Below are 26859 nucleotides of genomic sequence, written 5' to 3'. Positions count from 1 at the left end.
GGTAAAAACGAGTCTGAAAATTAAGCAGTGCTTGACTGTTTATGACCCTTTTAGCGTGGGTGATGATAGCCATTGTGATCGTTTCAATTATGACGCTCCGCTATGTTTATTTGCTTGGAAATGAACTCGCTTATCTCGCCGACGAAATGTGCGATGAACAGGTTTCCTGGAGGTTGAGGGAGAAGTGAAGGCGAGGGCTAAAGGTGGAATGATAAAGCCGGACAAAACCTCACTCCATTAAAGTGGCTGTGTGAGAAAACATGCTAATCTACTGTGTGTTTCATGCATCCCTTATTTGCTCTAAGTGCTCTTTATGGTGGTGTGTTTAGCAAATTGGACTAGGAAGTATGGGAGAAATAAACAGTCAGCAGTGACAGCTGTGATGTCATCTTTAGCCTCCAGCTATGCATTTAACTTTACATAGCGTTCAAGAGACTCGTTAGGAAATAAAACAGTCCTCGAATCTCCTACTATGCTTACAAGTGTGGGTGTATTTAGTTTAGTTTCTGTGGTTTTTGCTTCATGACCCCCTTTTTATGTCTTCTAATTTCAGTTCTCACTGAATAAAAGAGATGACATACAAAAAGAAATAAATGTCTTTAGAAACCCTGGTTTCTACAATATCATTATTATTTAATATTATTATTATTTTTGTAATTCATTTCCCAAAATGAAACACAATACACATACTAAAACGCTTTTATGAAAGGCTCTATTGAATTCCACATACTATGTAAGTGTAAACCTATCAAACTGCAGCATTAAGCAATGACTTGTATTTTTTATTCCAAAGTGTGCTGCTTTTTTTCGCTCCCCTCAGCATGTCATGAACGTGCCATATTGAAATGCAGTTATAACCCTAAGTCATACTCTTTGGGAGGTGCTGTAATTCAAGATTTACGTCATACATACATGCACATTTCTAACTAAGAGGCTTTACATTTATACATTTGCAATTGAAATCTACACATTTGCGATTTTGCTAAATTATTTGTTCATTGCAGATGATTTTATTTCTTTTTTTTTTTAAATAAAGCCGTGTACAGCAGAGTGTCTACAAATTTCAATTCAACACATATTATCACTTGTACATGAGTCAAATATTACAAAACACTTTAACTCACACACGTGTCCAACTATTTGAATATGAAATAAAAATACGATATATTTGCTTTGATACTGTTTGGCCAGCATGAAGGTTGTTAGGTGCAGTATACTGAACTACTATAATTCAACACTGATAAATGCAATTTCTTACAGATTAGGACAATATAATATCGTATTCACAAGTAAAGACACAAACACTTCCCTCCTTTATTTCTTATAGTCTGTGATTTTGTGGCTGCCCAGGTCCCGACCGAGTTCTCCCCTGCCTTACTGCCCTGGTTTAATTGGACAATTCCCCTGATCTCCAGTATGGCTACATTTAGCCAGACACACTTACCTGCCCTGGAAATAAACACACAATTAATCAAAGTTGCAGCTCCCTTTTACTAACAACAGTTGTATTTCTCCTAAGCTGGACCCTCAGACTATTGCAAAGCCATTTTAGCTTTGTCTGTTGTGTGTGGTTATGTTTTTATACATGACTATATGATGATCTTATCGTCATCTTCGAGTGCTGTAGGTGTGTCACGTACATTCCAGGGTACATCGACAGCTTAAAGTCTGTGTGTCAGACCGGTTTTAATGGTGACAGAGAGCGTAGAAGAAAGCAAACTAGAAAGAGAAAGAGTGACAGGAGGAGACAAAATAACTTACCAAAAGAAATTATCTACTTTTTCATGTATAATGTCTTTGGCTTTAGAAACTAAGCATCCAGTGCCATTCACCTAGCCAAAGCTATAACCAGAAAGATGGGCCAGTCATATTTAATCACACTCACACACAATTTCCATCACACTCATTCACCAGGACCTTCTACTGACATAATTATTAAGACTGATAATTAAGGTCAAAGCTTGCTGTTATTAATACGACATTTGGCTCACACAAATATTTACAAACTTGCACACACACACACACACACACACACACACACACATATACACACACACACACACACACACACACACACACACACACACACACAATCAGACATTAGACCTCTTCAGGTTCAGTATAAGAATTTTTATAACACTCCAGTAGGATGGTGTAATGTGATCATGTGTAGTAGCAAACAAATAACAGTGAACCACGCCAAGACCCAACGTCTCCCCCATTGATGAGTATGACATATTCTCAGAGCAGTCAACAAAACATTGCTGAGAGCTCCATTTCATGTAGAAATATCCCCCAATTTATCAAACTCTCGAACCAAGAACCACATAACTCTTTGGCTAGTTGTAGCCACAAGATACATGCAACATCTATATTCTATATAGTCTATATAATCTATATTCTTATAATATATGTCTTTTAATTGAGTTTAAGCTGCACTGGAGATTCTCCTCACTGAACCCAGTTCAGCACCTTTTCAGTACAATCACAGAAAACCTTTATGATGTTACCTCAATTAATAATTGCCAGTTTAACTATAATCTAGTGAGGCTGTAATTGTTTTGTTGCTACACACATTATGATAAACTACATACTATAAATTATAATGTTATTCAGCTAAAATAAATATTGTTGCTCTGTGTGTAAACTTAAGTGATATACAGTTATTAGCTAATTTTATTAAATGTATTATCATATTCTATCCTCAAAACAAGACAAGTGATAAAGCTGCATGCACACCTTTATCTTTTGCACACTTCTTTTCTCTTTTTTTCTGAATTGGGCTCCCGAGGGCTTAAAGATTTTTTGTCATTCATAAATGTAATTTGGAATCAGCTATACTTATTGATGTGACATCACCCAACCACCACCTCTTCTAAATGTATGAGTGAGGGAACTTTTCCAGGCGGTGGGAACACTCAGAGTCCCGACCAGGTTCATTTACCGTGACATGATATAATAATGGACGTGACCGTGTAAATGAGTAGTATATAAATAAATTGGGAAAAAATAATTTTTTTAATGTAATATTCCAACAAACAGGAATCCAGAGAAAAATATATATTTAATTTCTGAGAATATATATATATATATATATATATATATATATATATATATATATATATATATATGTATATATTCTCAAAAATTAAATATTTATTTTTCTCTGGATTCCTGTTTGTTGGAATATTGCATTAAATGCAGTATGTTAGTCTGACATTTATTTATGTTGAAATTTGTATTTTTTTAAGGGCATGTAGATTTTTTTCTGATTTTTCTGTAAATAAAAACAAACACTTTAGACATTAACTTATGTATTAATTTATTCATGTAAGCTAGCTTAAGAAGCTAAATACAGCTAGTACTAACAAAAAAAAAGGCCAAGCCATGCTAATCTGAGAAGACTAACAGTTGTTACATGCCCACAAGACAATGACTTGCATTTAACAGCGACTTGCTTTGGCTAAGGTTGAAGGTCCTCTCAAATTGTTTCTTTGCCTGGATATTTTAAATAATATTTGTATTCGTATATTTTTTATACATATTTAGTTCAATATATATTTTTTACACATGACAATATTAAAATGCAGAATGATTATAGAGAGAAAAAAAAATTGGTTTCTGGCTTTCACTTTTCTCTTAAACACATTGTCCTCTACAACTAAAATAATCCTAATAACCCTTTTCCCGGCTCTGTGTCTATATTTAAATAGCCAATTCCAAACAAGACGGTTCCTTGCATCACAGATTACTGTGGTTCTCATAGATTCTATACAGCCTCTGTTTGAGTTGATTTCCTCATTTTTTTTTTTATTATTTCTGGTGCACATTTGCCTGACGTGAAGGAGTCAGTATTAACAGTTTATGTACTTTTTTAATAAAACACGCAGGGAATAGCTCACCCCATCTCTCCTCATCACCTGCTGTCATTGCTACCCACTCAGTGCTCCTTTATGCACTTCCTCTCTCCCTCATTCCACCATCCCTCTTTCTCCAACTCTCTCATTCTCATTTCCCTCCTGCTGCTCATTTTGAAATCAATGAATTTCAGAACTTCATTATCTCACATTTTCCCATTTGCCTAAAGCATCGTTTTCTCTCCCGTCGACGATGTTCTCGGTTCACCGCTGTCTCCTTCTCTCTCGTGGCATCGCTCAGGTCATGGTTACTTCTCGCCGTTAGCACAGCGCTGACCTCAATGCACATGTCTTGTCCAGAATTGTCTGTAACCCTCCTAATCCCAGACAGTTTGATGTTTAACACATACCACTGCTGGTGCTCTAGACACCTGAGCTAGTGTTATTATATATATTGTCTTCCTGGTCTTACTGGTTTGAACGTCCTGAATTGTGTGATTTAACAAGGACTCACATCCGGTTGGTAGACTTCAAAGATTAACCTCAGGTGAAAGCAAAATCGTTATTTCCCACAGATAGTAGTTTCACAGAATCCCAAATTGTGCCAAACCCTGTGTGAATGTTTCTGAATTCACAGTAACATTATTTTATTCTTTGTTTAATGTACTGAAGTGTTCAGGGATTTTGACAACTCCTGAACTTTCTTTATTAACCTTTGTATGGTAGTATAACAATTGCATCCTTCCCGTTTTTGTATCTTCAAACAATACGACACCCGGAGTAATGCACTGTTAACCAAAGTCTAGTTCATAAAATCTACCAAAAATGCTAGTACTAGGTACGTTTTCCTTTGTGATCTTGAACATGGACTGTGTCTAAACACATGCTTCAAATTGAGAAATAAAAAGCCCAAGGACCTTCTGTACAACACAGTTTGCATGATCAATATCACGCTGTGGAATCAAATTTGTGCCCAAAGAACTGAACATACCTTAAGTGCTTATATAAAAATATATATGTTAAGGAAGAAAAACACTCTGAAACTGAAGGCAAAAAAAAAATCATTGGATAAATTTTTAACATGTCATCCTATAAAGCTTATACTCAGGGGGTGGGTGTTAACAGTGCTATACTCTTAGTTGGATTGACACCTCCATGGGGTAGAGACTTTGTATTGGAAATTTCTTCTTTGCTTTCTTACTACTAGTTAGAATGTTAATATATTATACGATATATTTTATTTTACATTACAGTGTCTATCAAAAGTTTTGAAACACCTAGTATTTTATTCTTATTAGAGACACATGCGTTTTGCTTAAATGCAACAAATTAGGTAAAACTCAAAAACACACAAGAATTGGGCAGTGAATGATAAGAAGAAAGTTATGTGGACAGATTGAGTATAAAATGTGACATTGCTTAGCTGATGTATGTTAGAAGACATGGGAGTGGAAGCTTAATGATTTGGGGTTGTTTTTTTAGCAGAAAAGGTTGGACTTATTTTTGGTGTAAGGAATAATGAACCAACATGTCTACAATTCCATCCTTCAACACCATGCAATTCAATCTGGACTGCTAATTGAAACCAATTTCACCATACTACAAGACAATGACCGAAAGCACACATCTAAGCTCTGTAAGTGTTATATAATATATAATTAAATTACAGTTTTACATTTGTAGAACTTATATAAGTCTGCATGTCTGGATTCCGGATCCAACACATGTTATAACATATGCTTTCAAATCAGTGGTTCAAATCAAATTCGGCTACAGAAGAACACTGAGTCACCATCAGCTTTCTTCACATATTTGTGCAGGTGCACTCACACCACATATGGAGACCAGTGAGCCTGTCAATAAACATTTTTCGAGACAATAAAACACTCAGATTAACGATCGGTAGCTAAACATTAGCTAATTAGCATGCAGTTCACTGAAGCCATGAAAATGTGCTGTGCATGGTCAGGTATCACATTAACTTTAGCCATGAAATGCTAAAGTTTGCCCAGGTTACTGTGCTTTAATTTAGTGGATATAAGTGACTAGAAAGTATGGCAGAAAACATTGTCATTTAAAGAATCTGCAGTTTTCTGTACAGTTACCTCAGCCTTATGAATAAGGAAAGTGGATATTTTAGTCCACAGTATAATCTTCATGGTCCTGTGTTCATTGAGGATGTCACAAACTCTCAGACACTATCACCAACCTGTACGAGATTGGGAGGCACTTTGCATGGATCCTTGAATTTATATCTTAACAAAATGATGTGGTAGTCACAGAACGTTCATTCTTTTGCCTCCCAATACCTTACTTCACACAGCCTTTTAAGGTTAGCAAACGTTAGCTAATGTCGGTATCCTGGCAACGTTCTGACACAGTATCCTGCCTTTAAAGCCCGTCTCAGTGTCCTTACCTCCAGACACTATTGCCTTATGACTCATGAAATAGCTGCTTTCTGTTTTAGACACAGACGCAATTTCTTGTTCTCTGCAAGCGACACGCACTCCAGCTAACTCGGTCGAGTCTGATAATTGGTGCCTTGTTGCTGGATTTTAGATGTAATTTGCCGGAGTGTCGCCCATCTGTTTGCTTGCCCCCTATGACCCACAATCTGTGGGGTTTTTCTGCTACGGAGGTCACTAAACACTAACTTTTTTTTTAAGTATGTTTTGTGGAACACTGATAAAATAAAATAAAAACCTCAAGCAACTACCATTAGCCAATGGTCATAGCTATTGACCTATTCAGCTGTTATGTGTTACCTGGCACATGCACATTTTACACGTACAGACGGCAATGTTGTTACACATAACTGAGATAATAGAACACACAAGCATGTGCAATACCTATGAAATTGCAACTGCAAATAACTCACCTATGTATAAAGTAAAATCTTTCTATCTACCGTAAATAATATGAACATTAAATAATGTAATACAATACCCATATTTTCGTGCATAGACAAACTCTACGTCGTCACTAGTTGCACTAATTCGGTAACACAGCGTAATGTTGAGGTGGCTACGGAAATTTCCTGCAGATGTTTTAAAGAGAGCACTCTGGAGCAAAGCAAGCTCATTACCTGCTTAGTTAAGCAGGCTAATACAACACCGTGGGCATTGATAATATGCTTTTAGAAATCCAATTTTGTCTTATTGGAAGAGACAGAGGATCAATCTCCAGAATCTTTTTAATGTTATGATGAGGATTATCATTGGACTATGGGTATACTCCGGCTCAGCATAGCAGGTGCAGGACTGTGGGATTACTGAGAGGTCAATGTACTGTAGCTACTGTATCAATGGAATAACATTATGTCCCTACACTATTTTAGATGCATATTTTTATTTGTATTTTTTAATCACATTTTCCTCGATCCGCTCCCCAGGAGGAGATTAACTATCAAGAACCCAGAGTTGGAGCTCACGCAGGGAAGTAAGGATTAGATTATGAGGAAAATAGAATATATTGCACCTTTGTTTGAAATATATTCACCAGCCAGCTCAGCAAGAATGGACGATTTACTTTGATTCGGTGATAATACAGTTTAAGCAGCCACAATGCATTAGAAACGAAAATGTTCTCTCTAGCATTGATGATGCGCAGAGCAGCCCAGCTGTTAGCTTCTCACCTCGAGCGCTTTGCGTTTGCCGGTGAGCAGCTTGGCGATGTCTTTAGCCACTCTGTCCACCAGGTCCTTGGGGGAGTTCCTCTTCACCTCAAACTGACTCTTCTTCTCGTTGTAAATCTGCAGAAAGGACACCCAATATCAATTAAACAAATGAATTGCTGAGCGCACGTCACAAGCAGATTTCCAGTCATTAGTTGGCCAAGCAATTTAAACATTGAGAATAAATAAACAACTCCTTTTTGACAAAACAAAATTTCATCCGTTTTATTTGTTTTGAGAGTGTTACATCACGTAATCTGTTAACCACTTCACAAGCAACCTGCTAACCTTCATTCATCACTTAGAATCCATTACGATGGTTTAGGACTTTTGCCAGGTCACTGCCAGACTTAAACTCAAATTCCCACCAGACAAGGCAACCTTCAAAAATGGCCACCCTGGACTCAAAAACCCAGAACACACATACACATCTGCAAACAAACACACACTTTTTCATTCTCATTCTTCCTTTTACTGATAAAGTACAGGTTTGCCAGATTACATGTGCAAATGCAAACAACCACACACACACACACACACACACACACACACACACACAATTTAAAGGACCTTCAATCAGGAAAATAAAGCAAAGTATTACATTCACTATAACTCTTGTTCTTTGTCTATTGCTAATTCTTAATACCATAATAATATAAAAAACTGTTTCTGTCCCTGCTTTTGATTTTGTTTGCTCTATTCTAGTCTAATTGTGATTCATCTAAACATTTTGGAACAAGTTTTGAAGGACTATTTTGCATTTGTCTGCCTTGGTGTCTATTATATCTCTCTCTTAACCAGCATTTGCATCTGTTTAACATTCTTTACATGACAGATGCTAAACAGATGCAAATAAGGGTTAAGAGAAATATTTAATAGACACCAAAGCAGACAAATCCAAATGGTGTTCAACAGGATTGAGGTCAAAGCTCTAAAGCAGGCCATTCCAACCAATGTAAACCTTATCTTCATACAGTCATACATGCATTCATACACGTTTGGATCTTCTAGTTCAAATGTATGTAAAATGTAATACTATCGTATCCAAAGACGTCAAATAACATTGTGTGACTCCACCTTTGTGGTAACAGTTTAGACTGGAAAAGTCAGGTGTAACAATACTTTTGTCCATAGTGTACCGATATTACACTACATACCATACCAATGCTAATTAGTATGCAGTCAACCAAAACACAGAATTGAGCAGCACATTAGAGCTCTCCATTAGCTCGTATATTTATTCTAATTAACCTGGAATCCTTTGTTAATGCCAAACTGTACTAAAATTGCTCCAAACAGTAAGACAAGCATAGTATCATATATTGCTATATATAGCATAGAATTGCTGCTACATAATATAGTGTATATATATATATATATATATATATATATATATATATATATATATATATATATATATATACACATACAAGGATTTCTTGAAAGGTAACTGAAGGACAGTGGTGAAAACATACGATGGATTTAGGGCTCAGGCACTTGGTATGTCAGTGATTTTATTTGATTAAATGCGAGAGCCTAGCTTTTTTCCTGTCTGACTCAGCAATTCCCTCTGTAGTCCACAACAGCCTGCTGCCACCCCAAGGGACTCCCACTTATCCACACCACTCCAGGGACTCCATTACCCACAAATCCGTCAGCACTGGGTGAAAAAAAGCCGATAGCAATATCTGAGTAAGCTAAAAAAAAAAAAAAAAAAAGGACTATATTTACCGATATTTTCTGATGCTGTGTGGGAGCTGGGTGTTAGTTCAGCACAAAGTCATGTGCAAAAGCAACTTTAGGTCTATATAAGATAACTAGATAGTGCAGCATGGTTGTATTTTCCACATCCTATTCATTTCCAAATAGATTCTACATTCATATTTTTCTATAATACACAATTTGATTAAAAGTATTCTTATATTATTTAAAGTATTTGCATCAGTTTTCTGGGGTAAAATATTCAAGTAAATAAAAAGAAGAGTTTATATGACATGTTGATGTAATATTTGAGACACTGCACACTAGATATAGATGCCTTTTTTGGCCACTATCGAAATTTAACAATGGAACCTTTTTTTTTAACACATACAGTAAAGCAGTATAAGCAAACATTCATACAGTCTAAGATAAAATAAGGTTCTGGGGCATTCCGTTTATATCATAGTAAAGTCTGTGACTAGCAGTGCACCAATTCTTTTAACATTTATTTCAAAGCTCTATATATTTGTATACAGAGGGGTCTATTGCTATAGATTTTCCTTCTCAGAATATAATGATAAGGATATGATGGGCAGTGCTGACCTATTGAAATGGCTTATCGAATGACTTGGAATGAGAGGACGTGGCATAAGGTCATGGAAACATACATTTAAAGTTCAGTTTACATGCTTCAATATGGGGTCTTTTTCTGCTGAAACACACTTATTAGTTTCAGTTGATGTGTTAGAGCAGCTTCTCATCCTTATCCCCAGACCTTATCTACCAGAGGAAAACACTCCTTGTAATCATAACATTCTAAAAAACTTATACACAAATATCAGAACTTGTAAAAGATAATAATAGATGGTATCTGCTCTATGGACAAAAGTATTGGACACTTGGCTTTTCCAGCCATATGTGCTTCTTACCCAAACTGTTACAAAGTTGCACACTGATTTTACCAATTACATTTCCCCTTCACTTGAACTAGACATAAACATCTTCGATGCTACATGAAGATACGATTTAAATGGGTTGGAGTGGAAGACCTTGAGTGGCCTGCTATAGAGCTCTGACCTCAACCCGATTAAACACCTTTGGAAAGAACCAGAATGCTGGCACTATGGATTCTTTTTTAAATCCAGCTTCAATGATTTATTTTAAAAAGGAAAATCCTGACAATTCTACATATCAAGGAAGGGAATGAATAAAGGATGGAAGTATGAAGACATTTCTCAAAGTAAGTAGAACAGTTGAAGTAGATCATATCTAACAGTCAAAGTAGATCATATCTAACAGTCAAAGTAGATTATATCTTAAGAAAATTTGATATTAAATGTGAAACACACACACTCACACACACACAGACTTTCTGTATCACCCAAATGACGTCTAATAAATGTAAACTACCAAAAAATTATTTTTTATCACTAAAATTTGTTTTACTGATGCGCCAAATCTCAAATCAAGCACCAAAATCTGCCATTATGCACAGATCCGGTGTAATTACGTGATTTAAAACACTGTAACTACTTTAAAACATTTACAAGAATATTTTGTCTTTATGCTCTATGTTGAGTATGGTTTTACTAATAATAAACATACATTTGCATAAAGCATCCATTTTTGTGAATAGCAATGTTGATTAAAGAATTAGTGTAAGAGAGATTGATGAAAGATTTGTGTAATTTAAGGTACATTTTGTGCAATAAAGTTGCAATCTCGAGCTAACCCATGGCAATCCTGTGATTAATCGTATTTAAATATTTTAATCAATTAAATATTTATAGTACATATATTAAATAGATACAAAATTATATATATATATATATATATATATATATATATATATATATATATATATATATATATATATATATATACACAGTGTTACACCACTACTGATACTTATTCTATCTGAGCCACTATAAAATTAAAGGCAAAATAAATATTTTAACATATTTGCATACTATATTCAGAGCATAAACAAAATCCCGATTAAGTAGTTTGATCACAACCATACATTCACACACACGCACACTGAAAAAAACATTTTGCTGATCTACAGAGTAAAGGGTCTAGGAGGAAGTGGATAACAGTAACAGGAGGCAAAGGTTCTGTTGTCCGTTGTGGGCCAACAGATTTGTGGTCCAGGACCAACACAAAATGTAAACACACACACACACACACACACACACACACACACACACACCTTCACTGATCCAAAGTGAATGAAAGAGAGCCGATCCAAGGCAATACGCTGGCAGTTCCATACTGCACACGATTAAGTATATGCTGGATGTCTTGCACTTTGGGGACACACATAAAAAAATACACACAAATGTACACTCCCCCTATTTCTTCGCTTACACATACAAGATGGGGTAGGAAAAAAGAGAGAGAGAGAGTGAGAGAAAGAGAGAGAGAGAGAGAGAGAGAGAGAGAGAGAGAGAGAGAGAGAGAGAGAGAGAGAGGATATTGAAGGGAATGAAGTAAAAAAGGAAAAAAAAATTATAAAAATAAAGAAAAGGAGAAACAAATAGAGAAAGGAATTGCCAGAAGATATTTTATGGTGACATGTGTGAAAGCGTACTGCCCAAAGACAGGTTTTGCGTTTTACTTTCAGAACGGCTAGGAAGAAAAAAAGCACTGCTTACATGGAAACCCTGAGACGAACAGAGCGTCTTGTTTGCAGAGTCTTAATCCATCAGTCAACATTTATCTACTGTTGCTGTGATAATCACGGCCCGCGTGTTCCGCTGTCATTTTGCCACGCTGATGGCTATTTGCCATGCATTGCTAAGCACTTCATTACCGGACAGATCGTTCCTGGCAGCCACCCCGTGTGTCATTTGACCTTGTGCGTTTGTTTTGTCTGCTTTGCCTCCGTTTAGAGGGACTTGGTTATTTGTTTGTTTGTTTGTTTTCTGCTAGTGTGGCGTCTGAGGCGAGAGCGCCTCAGTTTATCAGGCCGTGAAAGCAGCCTGGTGACAGAGACAGATGCAGCGTCATTAAGGAATATTAGTGGACTCCGCCAAGCAGACAGCGCATCCAACCAGCCTGCGGAACAGTTCAATAAAACTGAGAGAGAGACTGAAGAGAGAGAGAAATAGAGAGAGAGAGAGAGAGAGAGAGAGAGAGAGATGTCTAGATGTTAAAATAGCTACGTCCAACGACTGAGAAGGATACAAAAGCATCAGAAAATGAATAGCATGTGAGCGCTCAATACATATGTGACAAAAAAGAAATAACTGAAAGAATCAGATGACAAGGACAATATATAACACAAAGTCTTTCCAATGAAACACTAAAGACAAACAGGCTTGTAAAAGCTGATGTCCATCTATTGAGCAGGAGGAATCATCTAAGCTTCAATCATAAAATAGTTTTAAAGCTAAAAAAGTCTATGTATCTACTCTGTTTTGTCTTTCAGACTGCTGTCAAGCTCACACATGAACATACATATATAAGAAATATTTTAATAGATTATCAATAAACCACAACAAAGCCCACACATACACATATACAAATGTTGTGCAGGTTAACTTCGTCAGTCATGAATCATGAATCGGCCAGATTTGGTGTACTGGCACTGGTCCGTTAAGCTCCAGCAAACATGAAAAGAGTGATCTGTGTATCCGGAACATCCAGCACATCGTACCTGCAGGGAGTGATCAGTCTCACAGCTCGCGCACTGCCTTCTACAAAGAGAACATCATTCAGCTGCCTGATTTCTAAATGCAGTCATCTTCTGTAGACAAAATATCTCCAAATATAATTTTTTACATCCCAGTGTATATATTCAAAAATAACATCACATTTACAGCATTTGGCAGACAGCCTTACCCAGAATGACTTTGTCCTTTTTCTTTTCCTTCTTTTTTAAAGATTTGAAGGTTAGGGGCTTGCTTCAAGGCACATGAGTGGCTTTTGCTCAGTAGTTAAAATCTTAACCTCTGAGCTAATAATTATTACACATATGTATTACTATACTACACTTGTGTTTTATATTATTATTCTACTTTTACTATACTACACAAAATATAAAGCTTTATAAAGTCTTAACAACAAATCATTATTTAGGAAATAAGCAAATATTGAACAAATGCACTCCTGAAACAGCCAATGACTCCATTTGCTCGTTCAGCTGCAGTGTAGCTGCACTGAATGGAACAACACTGGCTCTTCTTTTTGTAATAAATAAATAAATAAATAAAAGCTGTTAACAAGTTTATCCATAAGCCTTAAAATATGTTAAGAAATCAAAGGAAAAAGTCTCTCATGTTAGCTTACACTGTCTGTTTTTTTTCTTTCTTGCTCATTGTCTGACCTATGATTCTCGTATTGACCAAATTTTTCCATTTGGGATTATCCAAGTCTTTGACCCAGGAGTTTAAATAACTATAGTAAAATAATGTAAGATAAATATTTTTCCCCATCATCAACATACAATTGCAAAAATCTCATTCCACATTTTGTCCCATTTGCTGCTAAAGTAACCTCCAGTCTCTAGGGAAGATTTTGGAGTATGGTTGTGTAGAGCGTTCATCCCAAAGGTGTTAAATAGGGATGAGGTCAGAGCTCTATAGCAGGCCACTCAAGATCTTCCACTCCAACCACTATTATGTTGTAATAAGTTTGGGTCACCTTGTTCAAACATATAAAGACATCCTATACAATTGTGTGTCTCCAAGTTTTGTGGTAACAGTTTGGGTGAGTATGTTCTGTAAATGTGTAGTACATCTGCTGAAAGGGTTCCATTACACAGGTGTTAAGAATTAAATATAAAAGCATGAACCAAATATATTCAAATAATCACCTGTCATCTCATATCATCTCATTAATTCACTGTTAATTTAGAGAAGAAATTGAATAACATTAAGGTTGATTCTAAGACTATTCAAATGTAGTTCACCAAATAAACCAAAAATCTGGTGTTTAAATACCCAACACCACAGACCACCAATTTCCCCACACAACTTTAACACACGGGTCACACGTGAAACAGAAGATGAAGGTTGTATTCTTCATTCACCATCTCTCTCTCTCTCTCTCTCTCTCTCTCTCTCTCTCTCTCTCTCACACACACACATACACACACATACATTTCGTCTTTTTCTTTCACCTCAGAGTATCTGTCTTAAAGACAGAGATAAATGCTAGTTCTTTTATCAGCTGGCTGATGGTGCATTTTTGGTGTTTCTGTGTCCTTCCAAATCCCCAAGATTTTTTTGCAACAAATCTTTTCTTTCTCCATTTCCTCTCACTGTCTTTTTCACTATGCATTTAAACAGAGTACACATTCACAAAGGGCTCCAAAGTTCTCTTCATCTCACAGCCGATAAATGTCTCTATCTACTGTTATAGAAATTCTTATTTTTATGTATGCTTCTCCAAAGAAAAATCATTTTTAAATAGCTCAATTATTGATCTTACGTTTTAAGAAAACTGATCAATCTTGGTAAGAGAGAGGTAAATAACAGAAGGGGCACTAGCATGTTTCACTTGCCTTAATGTTCCTGGGAATGAGAAGAGAACTAATTAGGCAGGAGAAAGAGGCGAGATGAAATCAGTTCACACACACACACACACACACACACACACACACACACACACACACACACACACACACACACACACATATCCCTCAGGCTCTGTATGATTGAGTTTGACACTTAACTCTCATGGTTCCACCCTTGAAGATGCCCCACTGTGTAGATTGACCCATTAACAGAGTAAGGCAGTGTGCATATGTGTGTGTGTGTGTGTGTGTGTGTGTGTGTGTGTGTATGTTTTACTTCTCATCATGTTAATCAGTCCTCTACATCCTTTTCAGACTGATAAAGGTCACCATGTGTCTGTTGCCATGGATGAACACTGGAGTAACTACCTTATCTAAGTTTCTCCCTCCTCCCCATCTTTGTGAAGTATATAAAGAACTGATTAAAGGTGAGTGTGTTCACTTGTTTTGGTCAAGTCTTTTTTTTGGATTGTAGCAATACGACACACTCATACACACTCACACACACTAGAAGCAGCACTTTTGTCCAAATGCACATTGTGTGTGTGTGTGTGTGTGTGTGTGTGTGTGTGTATATATATATATATATATTCACCCCATGAGCTCTTGATCTGTCTCCTCAGACCATTTACAAATACCAGCAAGCTCTTGAAAGCTAAATCAACAATCCACCATCTTGCTTGTTTTACATGTCAAGTGACTAAAAATGCACTATATAATCAAAAGTTTGTGGGCACCTGACCATAAGATTAGTTTGTGCTTTTAGAACTTCCCCTTCCACATTTAGTCCCTGTTTGCTGTTATAATAACCTTCATTCTTCTGGGAAGATGTTCCACCAGATTTTGGAGTGTGCTTGTGGTGATTCGTCTTCATTCAGCTATAAGGGTGTAAGTAAAGCCAGGTACTGATGTAAGGTAAGGAGGCCTGGGTTTGGGTCATCTTGTAGTTTTGTTACTAAAACCGAATACCACTGGAATTGGATGTAAGGATGAACACAGTCATGCAAATGTCCTGATTATTGTCTCTGGTATGATATGCTCCTTTTCTGAATATTCAGAAATATTTGGCCATCTTCTGACTACAAGACTGGCCAGGATTAAAAAACCCCTTTATAATAGATAGCTGAATGAGTGGTAGTATGGTCAAGTGCCAGTTTTTGAATAGAGGGCAGAATCAAAGGAAGTAAATGATAAGGATCACACACCTCTGCTTAGTTTTTAAGGAGTGTTCTCTGTTTTAGTGAGCAGCAGAAGGGATTGAAGGAGGAAAGATAAGAGCCAAATAAAGAGAGAGTTTTTACTCTCGTTTAAACTACATACATACAGAAACAGCATGAATGTAGTTTAAACGAAAAGGTCAAAGCGAACGTGGCAAAAAAAGGATTTTATGTCGAATGCCTGATGCCTGCCTCCAACATCCACTTTCCTTCACCATGAAGTTCTCAATGAAATTCTGACTAAAAAAGCCCTCAGGAAGCACGTCTTCTAAGCGAACCTCAACGTTCATCCTGGCTAAGTCTCAAATGGTGATAAAGTGTATAGTTGCTTCATGCCATCGGTCATCATAAATAAAAGATACGTCACAGAAATGTGTGAAAGAAAAGTATTACAAAAATGAGAGCTGGTAATTCCGGCAGGTTCATTGTGCTGGTGACGAATGTCAAATCATTTCCAAAATGCACAGCTGCCGTCAGTCTCCAAAAAGAGAAGCCTCACTTAAAGAATCATCCACGTCTCGGTCCGTAGAACAGCTCTTGAGTACGTACTCATTAATGTCAGGTTAAGCAGATTTATTCACAAGAGCAATGAGGCATAAGCTGGGGTCTGAATTGAAGCTGAGTCAAGGAGAATGGATTGCTGGACTTTTTTTTTTAAGCAAAGACAGTTACACACACACACACACTCACTCTCACACACCCACACACACACAGCATTGTGTTATAATAAATCCCTGCATTACACCTAACAAATCTTTCCTTTCTTTTCCCATGGAAGGAAAAAAGAATTCTTCCGTTTTTTACTTGCAAATGAGCTCAGCTTAAATGATGCTCCACATATTTTTCAACTTCAAACCAAAAAAAAAGAAATATATAAGTTTTTTGTTTTTTTAAGAGCTTTTAAAACTACTTGTGCAATCAGCCATTTGACATCAAGCTTCTGGAGCTCTGGCAGACAGAAATGAGGAAGAATGAGGAGGAGGAGGATGTGGATGGCTAGCCAGAATATCCCGTTGTGAAGAGACAGGTCTGAATTTTCTTTAATTCCTCGCCATTACACCCCCCCACACGGATTTAATTAACGCACAGGGAGTCTTTTGATAACGCGCAGGGATGGGAGCACTACACTGATAACTGCAAAAAATTTCCTTTTTTCCCCCAATTGTTCTTAGTGCTTATTCGTCCTTAATATTGCTTAAAAATACTGGTGCAAAACCAACCAAAATACAAAAAAGATCATACGCTAGCAAGGTTTTTGTGTGTGCTGTGGCGTTTATGTGAATTACTTAGAGGCTCATTTAAAAAAGGGAAACGTTTTCACAAGCTCTTACAGGTTTTCCCTCTTGTCTAATTAATGAAGTGAAATTATGGCTTGGTTAAGAAAAAAAAAGTGATGGAGATACAGTATAATGTAAAAAAAAAAATTAATAAAATATGAATAGACAAAGCAATACAGCCCCTGTCCACTAGAGGTCAGATCATCCACCTGAGATCCACTTAGTCTCTCCTGAAGTTCTATACTGATATGGAAAAGTATTTAGACACCTGAAGCATATGTGATTCTTCCCCAGAACTGTTACCCACAACTGTGTAGGATCTTTGAATGCAGTAGCATTTATTTTCCCCTTTACTTAAAAGAAACCTGTTCTAGCATGATAATGCCCCTGTGGACAAAGTGAGCTCCATGAAGATATATTTTGTACATGGTTTGGAGTGGAAGATCTTGAGTGGCCTGCTATAGAGCTCTGACTTTACACCTTTACGCCTGACTTTATCTGTTTCTTTATGCACACTGGCATTGTCATGCTGGAATAGATTTGGGTCTTCTAGTTCAATTAAAGGGAAAAATTTTATTCAACTGCTTCCAGAGACACCCTATAATTGTGTGCCTCCAACTTTGTGGAAACAGTTTGAGAAAATTAGGTTTTGCAATACCTTTTTTCGATAAAGTGTGTCTTCTATTTTCAAGATTAGAACCATTTTGGCTCTGTTAGTTAGTTTAGTTTTGTTTTCCTCATGTGGACCAGACTAATATTGATATGAGACCATTTAGTCCCCTTCAAGATATTAAAAACATGTTTACTTTCTTCTTCAACACACAGACACACACACACACACACACACACACACATTCTTGACAAGGCAGATGGAGGAGAGAGAGCAGGCAAGAAGTGAGACAAAGCAGTGTGAAATTAAAGTGATGTGCCTTGTGTGTAAAATGGCAACAGGATCAGAGCCTTTGAAAAGCGGGCAGTCTATAGAGAGGGCATTTAGAGAGGCACGCTGACTAGAGATAAGACTTCTAACATGCTAGGTTAACCTGAGAGTGTGTGTGTGTGTGTGTGTGTGTGTGTGTGTGTGTGTGTGTGTGTGTGTGTGTGTGTGTGTGTGTGTGTGTGTTCGGAGGTGGGGTGATTTGTGTATGCCTGACAGTATGAGTGCTGGCGTGTGTGCGAACATGTGTATAGTATTTCGCCAGTCTATGCATTACCACAGTACACAGCACACATTGACACGGACTAACGAAAATATTCACACAATTTATCTGTTTTACAAAATGCTCTGTTTATAGTGATTATGGCAAATAGCCAAGCAGCGATATGTTTGTGTGTGTGTGTGTGTGTGTGCGTGTGTGTGTGTGTGTGTGTGTGTATGTGTGCTTGAGAAGTGTGTTAGGTCTTTTAGGGAAGAAGGAAAAAAAGAAACAATTTAGGATGAGAGGACAGCATGGAGTCTGATTATGTCATCAGCATAACTGGTTGTTAATTTGCTTCTGTGAGATTGGGGAAGAATAATGCACAATGTGGCCACGAAGATGGATTATACCATTTACAAATTCCCCACCATGTGCAAACTCCAACTCGGTGACTATCAGACTCTACTGAGGAACATTTTTCCAACTTTCAGTCCATGGTTGAGAATAAAGCTAACTAAGACCACAGAAAATATTGTGATTCCCGAAAAAGGATTGGCAAAGGAAGACAAAACCAGACAAATAACAAAGTTTGTTACAGTTATAGAATGTTATAGTTTTTGTCTAGTATGTCAATGTCCTTTACTGTCACAGCAGCCTGAATTCCTACTGGGAGTCAATAAAGTACATCAACTATATATGTATTTCTAGATATCTATCTATCTAGCTCTATAATACACTATGTGCATCAAAATATATATGTTTGCAAACGATTTCCCACCACTATGGTAGAAGTATTTTATTTTAATGTCTATTAAAATATATTAACATAGTCAATAAATAGATAATTAAATGATAATAACTGATATATAATTATAAAAATATATATATAAAATGTGTTGTATTTAACAATAACTTTTTTAAAATATTTAATAGACAAGTATTTAAATTATAATAACTTTAAAAGAAAAATCACAATAATATTAAAAATTAGAACCTTTAATTTAATATATAACATTTTTTTATTTATGAAAATAATCTGTTCCACATAATCTATAGAAGCTATTTAAGATCGAATGCTCCTGAAATTATATGGAATTAGGGTAATTTTTTGCCAGCGGTAGTCATGGTATCTCCTGGAATCATGCGATGCATGCGATGAGTGTACACTGGTTCGCAAGAATTATACGGGGTCCATTTGCCGAGCATCATTTCAAAACATTTCAGTTGGCTTCAGATGTAAGAAATGGGTTGCATTGTGCTAAGAGTGCAGTCTGAAAGCCTTCTTTGAAACCTTCTTTGGGCACATTTATTATCTATTGATGCATTATGTCAAAAAAGCAGCACTTTTCCTTTCTACCTGGGAAATAACCACTCACATTTGCTGCACATCTTAGATAGACAAAGCAGGAAAAAAAAGAAAAAGAGAAAAAGAAAATAAAGAATAACAATTGAAAAAAAAAAATGATTTGAACATTAATATGGAAACATAATGCGTACAATGTTTTTTTTAACCCTCAAAGATTAGTAGTTTGGTGAAGCTTCAATTTTGTAATGTTAACAAGTTTGGAAACACTTGTAGAGCAATCCTGGTCCACTTCTCCCAGCACAAATTCTCACGCCTTTTTACATACTTGAGATATTGACTTCAGTTTTTCTGTTTGGACCACCCGCTCATTATGATAAGCTGACTCTTTGCTACTCTGATTTTCCATTATGAGTTTGTGGACATGAATATTTTTTTAACAAATCCATCTACAGTTCAATTTATTGGGAAATGTAGACAGTCAGTCTTCACACCATCCAGATAAACAAAATGGAAAAATAGTTTGTAGATACTTGATTATAAGTTTCATGTGTTTTTAAACAACCCATTCTACATTTAGTCTCCATTTGTTGTAATAATAGCCTTCACGATGGAGCCACCAGGAAGGAGGAAAAGAGGAAGACAAAGAAGGCGGTTTATGGATGTGATGAGGGAAGAAATGCAGGTAGTTGGGGTGAAAGAGGCAGATGTACAGAACAGGGGGGAATGGAGAAGGATGATCCGCTGTGGCGACCCCCTAATGGGAGAAGCTGAAAGTAGAAGAAGAACTCTTCTAGGAAGATGTTCCACTAGATTTTGGAGTACACTTGTGGAGATATGTGTTCAGGTCAGGTTCTGATGTAGGTTGAGGAAGCCTGTGGTATAGTTAGTGTTCATTCATCCCAAAGGTGTTAATTAGGGTTGAATTCAGAGCTCTAAAGCAGGTCAATCAAGACATTCCACTACAACCTATGTAAACCATATGTTCATGGAGCTGGCTTTGTGTACAGGGGCATTGTCTACTGCATCCAAAAACATCTTATACAACTGTGTGCCTCCAACTTTGTGTCTACATAGTGTATATGCAAACCAATTAAAATCTAAGTCTGATGTTAAGATACGAATAGTTATTCGAACATGGAAATGATACCGTCAGGCTTTTTCCTCTTGGTTGAAACAGGCGAAATAATCAGAGTTGCACAAATCTCAATGTTTTCAAACATTCACAGCACATGGAGAGGAAAAATTAATACTAAAATCCCATGACTACAAAACTAAATTTACACTGCTGATTTATTCCATTTATTCTGTGTTTGGGGCTTCAATTTAAAATGTCAGCAAACGTTTCAGAAGATACAAGGCATCTAAATGTATAATTCAATGTATTTCATTTGTAACTTGAGCACTGTATATAACGGGGGTCATCCCATAAAAGACTTCCTTCTCTTTTTCTCCCTCTTGCTAATACACACACACACACACACACACACACACACACACACACACACACACACACACACACACACACAACAGGTACAAAACACTTAATTATTCTTGGCACAAAAACCTGCAATGCCCCCTACATCAATTATTAAAATATTTTGACATTTCTAAAAAGTTCAATGGGCAGAAAATGGATTCTGGCCAATTTTACACTATTCAGAGAGAGACCCCGAGCTCACCTATCCGAGCTTACTTATCCGATCTAAACCCGGGTCTGCAATTTAAGTCCACTTATCGCTGAAAAACATCCAATTGCAAAGCCATTAAAATCTTCGAGACACAAAGTCAACCTAACAGAAGCTATAAGGTGACACAGGTCATTAACCAAAAGTCTAATCTGGTTAATCATCTGCCATTGAACACTTGAGAGCAAACTAGCACTCAGGTGCTTGTTGCCTGTTTGAGGGGTTGTGTGACCAAAAATCCACAGCCATATCCAACTCTGATACACCGTACATTAATATAAGAATGTAAATATTTTCTTCATTCTTTATTACCTGCTGTATTCTGGTCAGGGTATTAGTGGATCCAGAGGTCATCCCAGAAACACTGCATGTCACACATGCCAACACACATTTACACTTTCTCTCACACCGAGAGGCAAATTAGAGTAGCTAATCCGTCTACTGGCATGTTTATGGGAGGCCGAATAAAACTGGACAGTCCTTAGAGAACCCACAGGAGAAAAAAAAAATTGGAGACTCCACACGGACAGTAACCTGAGAAAAGGTAGGAACTGCTCACTGCTACATATTTTCTATTTTTTTAAAAAGATGTTGACCTTGTTTGCTTTGGGCATCAGAGGACTATAATGGCTTTCCAGTTATAAAGATAAAGCACAAACCTATCTTTCCTCAGCACTGTGTCCTCACATGCACACACATACACGTTTGAGTTACAACCCTACTATTAACATAATTATTAATGCAAATTATTATGCTACACTATATGGACAATAGTACTGGGACACCTGACCTTTCCATTTCTATTCTCAATTAAATTTATGCCATCTGGCATTTAACTCGTTTTTTTTTATACAACCAAGCAGTTCAGGGTTAAGAGCCTTGCTCAAGGACCCAACAGTAGCTTGGCAGTGCTGGGTCTTTAACCCCTGACCTACCATTAAATTCTCCCTTTATTTAAACTAAGGTTGCACGACAATTCCAGTATGACAATACCCAATGCGTTAAGTGACCTGTTATAGAGCTCTGACCCCAACCCTATTGAACACCTTTGGGATGAACTGGACCACTGACTGCAACCCAGGCATTCTCACTATATATCAGTACCTGACTTTACTAATACCCTTGTGGCTGAATGAACACAAAGCTCCACAATCATACTCCAAAATATGATATCGGTATATGACCTACACAAGATCACGTCAGCTATTTAACATAAAAAGCTTCCACCCTGTCTCGTCGAGATTCTAAGTCCAAATCCTGATGGTGCTGCAGCAGTCTTAAGCCCTGGGGTCCAAAATAAGCCATGCTTTTAAATGTGGTGGTATATTCTGTCTCCAAGCTAATCACAGCTAGCTAATCAAGAGCATCGGTGAGCTCAAGTATGCAGAAGTGGGTAGATAGAGCTTTACTGCATATGTGTTTTCCTAAGTCGAGATGTTCCACGAGCAGTTTGAAATAATGGTGAACAGAGGAAGAAAAAAGTGAGATCTGGTAGATAGCTGTTCGATAAATGTGCGATAAGGGAGTGCTGTTTGATGGGTGGGAATTTTGCCATGACTAAATCTGAAAAGAAAAAAAAACATCTCTTATAACCTGTCCTATTCAGACATCTGGTTCCCTATAGGATAGAAAAACACCATCTCCATCTCTCTTACACACACAATTGCTCAGTAAAATAATTATAACAGCACTGTTGGGTTTCTCTGTCTCCCACTTTAGCTAGCATTTGCTATAAGTTTACACTGCAGTAAATCTCTGCAGCTCTTTATTTTCAAAGACTAAAAAAGACTAAGGCTCTTCCTTTAGATGTAGCCAAGGCACTATTTAGTTACATTAATACACCAGTTAATGGAGCGAGAGCACAAGAGAAAAAAGGGAGAGAGACTGACAGGCAGAGAGAAGGAGGAAAGTGAGGGAGAGTTAACGTGTCTGCAGTATACATGACAGATCCCACATGCTGACATTTTACAAGACAGATCTGTCATCCCTCCCTCTCCTGCCTGTTCCTCTTTCGTTCCTCCGTTCACCGGAAGAGAACAATGGAGACATTGAAAAGCTGCCTGCTGAAAGTCACGTTCCTTCCTTTGTGTCTTTTATTTCCATCATCATTATAATTGCTGTTAGGACAAAGGATTTGACAGAGAGAGCAGGCCTCGGAGCGTTCGAACTGCATGCGAGACAAAAAGCAGGGAATTTCACTAAAGCCTGAGGAAAGACAGAGAGAGAAAGGGAGAGACAGAACGACAGTGAGAGGTGAAGAAAAGGAAACGCGACAGAGAAGAGGCTCAGAAGTCCAGGCGGTTGAAAACCTCTTAGACAGAAAAGCCCTGAAAAGCTTGACTTGGACTACCACACAATGCACACACACACACACACACACACACACACACACACACACACCATGCTTTGCTGCTTAACAAGCCAAGTGTTTTCACAGCACAGCTTTCATGTTAGCCATGTGCTTTACACTCACACTAGAACAACAGCCAAAGAGACGTGGTTTTCAACAACCACAAATACACTCCAACACACATGTACTCTCTAAAACAGGATCTGTCTCTATACACAGCAAATCCTGAGCGTAGAATAAGCTAGAAGCTAGAACTATATCTAAGATCAGAGTGAATTACCATCAGAACCACAGAAGGTCTGCTTGCCTTTTATTATCATTTACAGGGAGTGCAGAATTATTAGGCAAATGAGTATTTTGACCACATCATCCTCGTTATGCATGTTGTCTTACTCCAAGCTGTATAGGCTGGAAAGCCTACTACCAATTAAGCATATTAGGTGATGTGCATCTCTGTAATGAGAAGGGGTGTGGTCTAATGACATCAACACCCTATATCAGGTGTGCATAATTATTAGGCAACTTCCTTTCCTTTGGCAAAATGGGTCAAAAGAAGGACTTGACAGGCTCAGAAAAGTCAAAAATAGTGAGATATATTGCAGAGGGATGCAGCAGTCTTAAAATAGCCAAGCTTCTGAAGCGTGATCATCGAACAATCAAGCGTTTCATTCAAAATAGTCGACAGGGTCGCAAGAAGCGTGTGGAAAAACCAAGGCGCAAAATAACTGCCCGTGAACTGAGAAAAGTCAAGCGTGCAGCTGCCAAGATGCCACTTGCCACCAGTTTGGCCATATTTCAGAGCTGCAACATCACTGAGTGCCCAAAAGCACAAGGTGTGCAATACTCAGAGACATGGCCAAGGTAAGAAAGGCAGAAAGTCGACCACCACTGAACAAGACACACAAGCTGAAACGTCAAGACTGGGCCAAGAAATATCTCAAGACTGATTTTTCTAAGGTTTTATGGACTGATGAAATGAGAGTGAGTCTTGATGGGCCAGATGGATGGGCCCGTGGCTGGATTGGTAAAGGGCAGAGAGCTCCAGTCCGACTCAGACGCCAGCAAGGTGGAGGTGGAGTACTGGTTTGGGCTGGTATCATCAAAGATGAGCTTGTGGGGCCTTTTCGGGTTGAGGATGGAGTCAAGCTGAACTCCCAGTCCTACTGCCAGTTTCTGGAAGACACCTTCTTCAAGCAGTGGTACAGGAAGAAGTCTGCATCCTTCAAGAAAAACATGATTTTCATGCAGGACAATGCTCCATCACACACGCCCAAGTACTCCACAGCGTGGCTGGCAAGAAAGGGTATAAAAGAAGAAAATCTAATGATATGGCCTCCTTGTTCACCTGATCTGAACCCCATTGAGAACCTGTGGTCCATCATCAAATGTGCGATTTACAAGGAGGGAAAACAGTACACCTCTCTGAACAGTGTCTGGGAGGCTGTGGTTGCTGCTGCACGCAATGTTGATGGTGAACAGATCAAAACACTGACAGAATCCATGGATGGCAGGCTTTTGAGTGTCCTTGCAAAGAAAGGTGGCTATATTGGTCACTGATTTGTTTTTGTTTGGTTTTGAATGTCAGAAATGTATATTTGTGAATGTTGAGATGTTATATTGGTTTCACTGGTAAAAATAAATAATTGAAATGGGTATGAATTTGTTTTTTGTTAAGTTGCCTAATAATTATGCACAGTAATAGTCACCTGCACACACAGATATCCCCCTAAAATAGCTAAAACTAAAAACTACTTCCAAAAATATTCAGCTTTGATATTAATGAGTTTTTTGTGTTCATTGAGAACATGGTTGTTGTTCAAATTAAATCCTCAAATAAAATTAATCCTCAAAAATACAACTTGCCTAATAATTCTGCACTCCCTGTATATATTCACTGGGTAGTCTGTAAATGCAAAATATTTAGCCATTAGAATAATATATTTTCATGTAAAAAAATATGTTGCTGAAATTTGAACAAGGTGGCACAATAGTGCATTTATTATTATTATATTAGTTCATAAATGAATTGCCTTGTTCTTGTGTGATTTTCTTGTCCACAGCATATTATAAGTATTTGTAAATCAGGAATTGTTTCCACCCACCAGCACTTACAGACTCGGCGTGCCTTTTAGGCAGGAAAGGTATTCATCTGTTAATTTTTTACAACAAAACAAAGATCCTGATGACCTTCTGCACTGGAATGATGATAAACAAAATCTGATGTGTTTATACAGCTTGGTTGGGCTAGGGGTTAGGGTGAAGAGTGGAAAACCTCAGTATGTGCTCCATTATGTGATTTTTAAGGGTACGTGATGAGACATTGAGCTAGAGAAGGCATGGTCAAGGGTGAGCTGCAGATAGAGAGGAGGCAGAGTCAACCAGTGTGTAAGGTGTAGGGATTGTGGTGGTCAGCATAAGGTTACTTATGTTTCCATGTATTTTCTTTCAGGAGAAAATAAAGAGAAGGGATGGAGCTGACAAAGGTCACACATAACACATATGGCCACCCACCTACACACACACACACACACACACACTGGAGCCTAAGCTTAGAAAAAGCCTTGATGATCTTGAGCAAGGTGAAAGCCACTGAATTTTTGGATGGCATTTTATTTCAGTTTTTCTATTAGCTAGTTGGAAAAAGGGTGACCCAGAACCCAGAACCTCTGTCGAAGTGCACATCTCCAGAGTCGTCCTTGACACACACTAGGATCTACACACACTTTTCCAGTACTGTTAGCAGAGCTAACAAACTCGACTTTCCCTCAATTGACTGTTAGTACTGCTCTTGGGAGGCAAAACTGCAAAATTGGCCATGATATCATTAGAGATGGTATTTCTCTCTTTCCCCTGACAATCACAGCAAAACTAGCCAATCACAGGCATCTGTCGGCTAATGAATGGTAAAGATAGAGGCGGATAGTGCTTTTCTCAGAGGATGGTATACAAGTTGAGGGAAGTAAAAAAAAAACAAAAACAGTTGCATAGTTTCAAATGCTGTTAAAAAAAAAACAAGAAAAAAAAAAACAAGATAAAAGCTCCTGAGCACCAAATCAGCTTCGGCCTACCTTTGGAAAAAATTATCACAAAATAATAAAAGTCATTTTACATGGCATGAAAACTTATATATATA

The 26859-nt window shown here is 37.5% G+C and overlaps 1 protein-coding gene across 2 annotated transcripts in view; it reads right to left on the bottom strand.

Annotated features, from left to right (window-relative positions):
- cacna2d2a (calcium channel, voltage-dependent, alpha 2/delta subunit 2a) overlaps positions 1–26859 on the bottom strand; it is a 223636-nt gene that overhangs the window by 148125 nt on the left and 48652 nt on the right. For both annotated transcript variants that reach the window (XM_046845532.1, XM_046845542.1), the window contains exon 3: positions 7492–7608. In XM_046845532.1, coding sequence (XP_046701488.1) covers positions 7492–7608 — 117 coding nt within the window. The remainder of the gene's footprint in view (positions 1–7491; positions 7609–26859) is intronic.

Source organism: Silurus meridionalis, chromosome 1, assembly GCF_014805685.1.
Source record: "Silurus meridionalis isolate SWU-2019-XX chromosome 1, ASM1480568v1, whole genome shotgun sequence".
Lineage (NCBI taxonomy): Eukaryota > Metazoa > Chordata > Actinopteri > Siluriformes > Siluridae > Silurus > Silurus meridionalis.
This window is presented reverse-complemented; position numbering and strand designations above follow the sequence as displayed.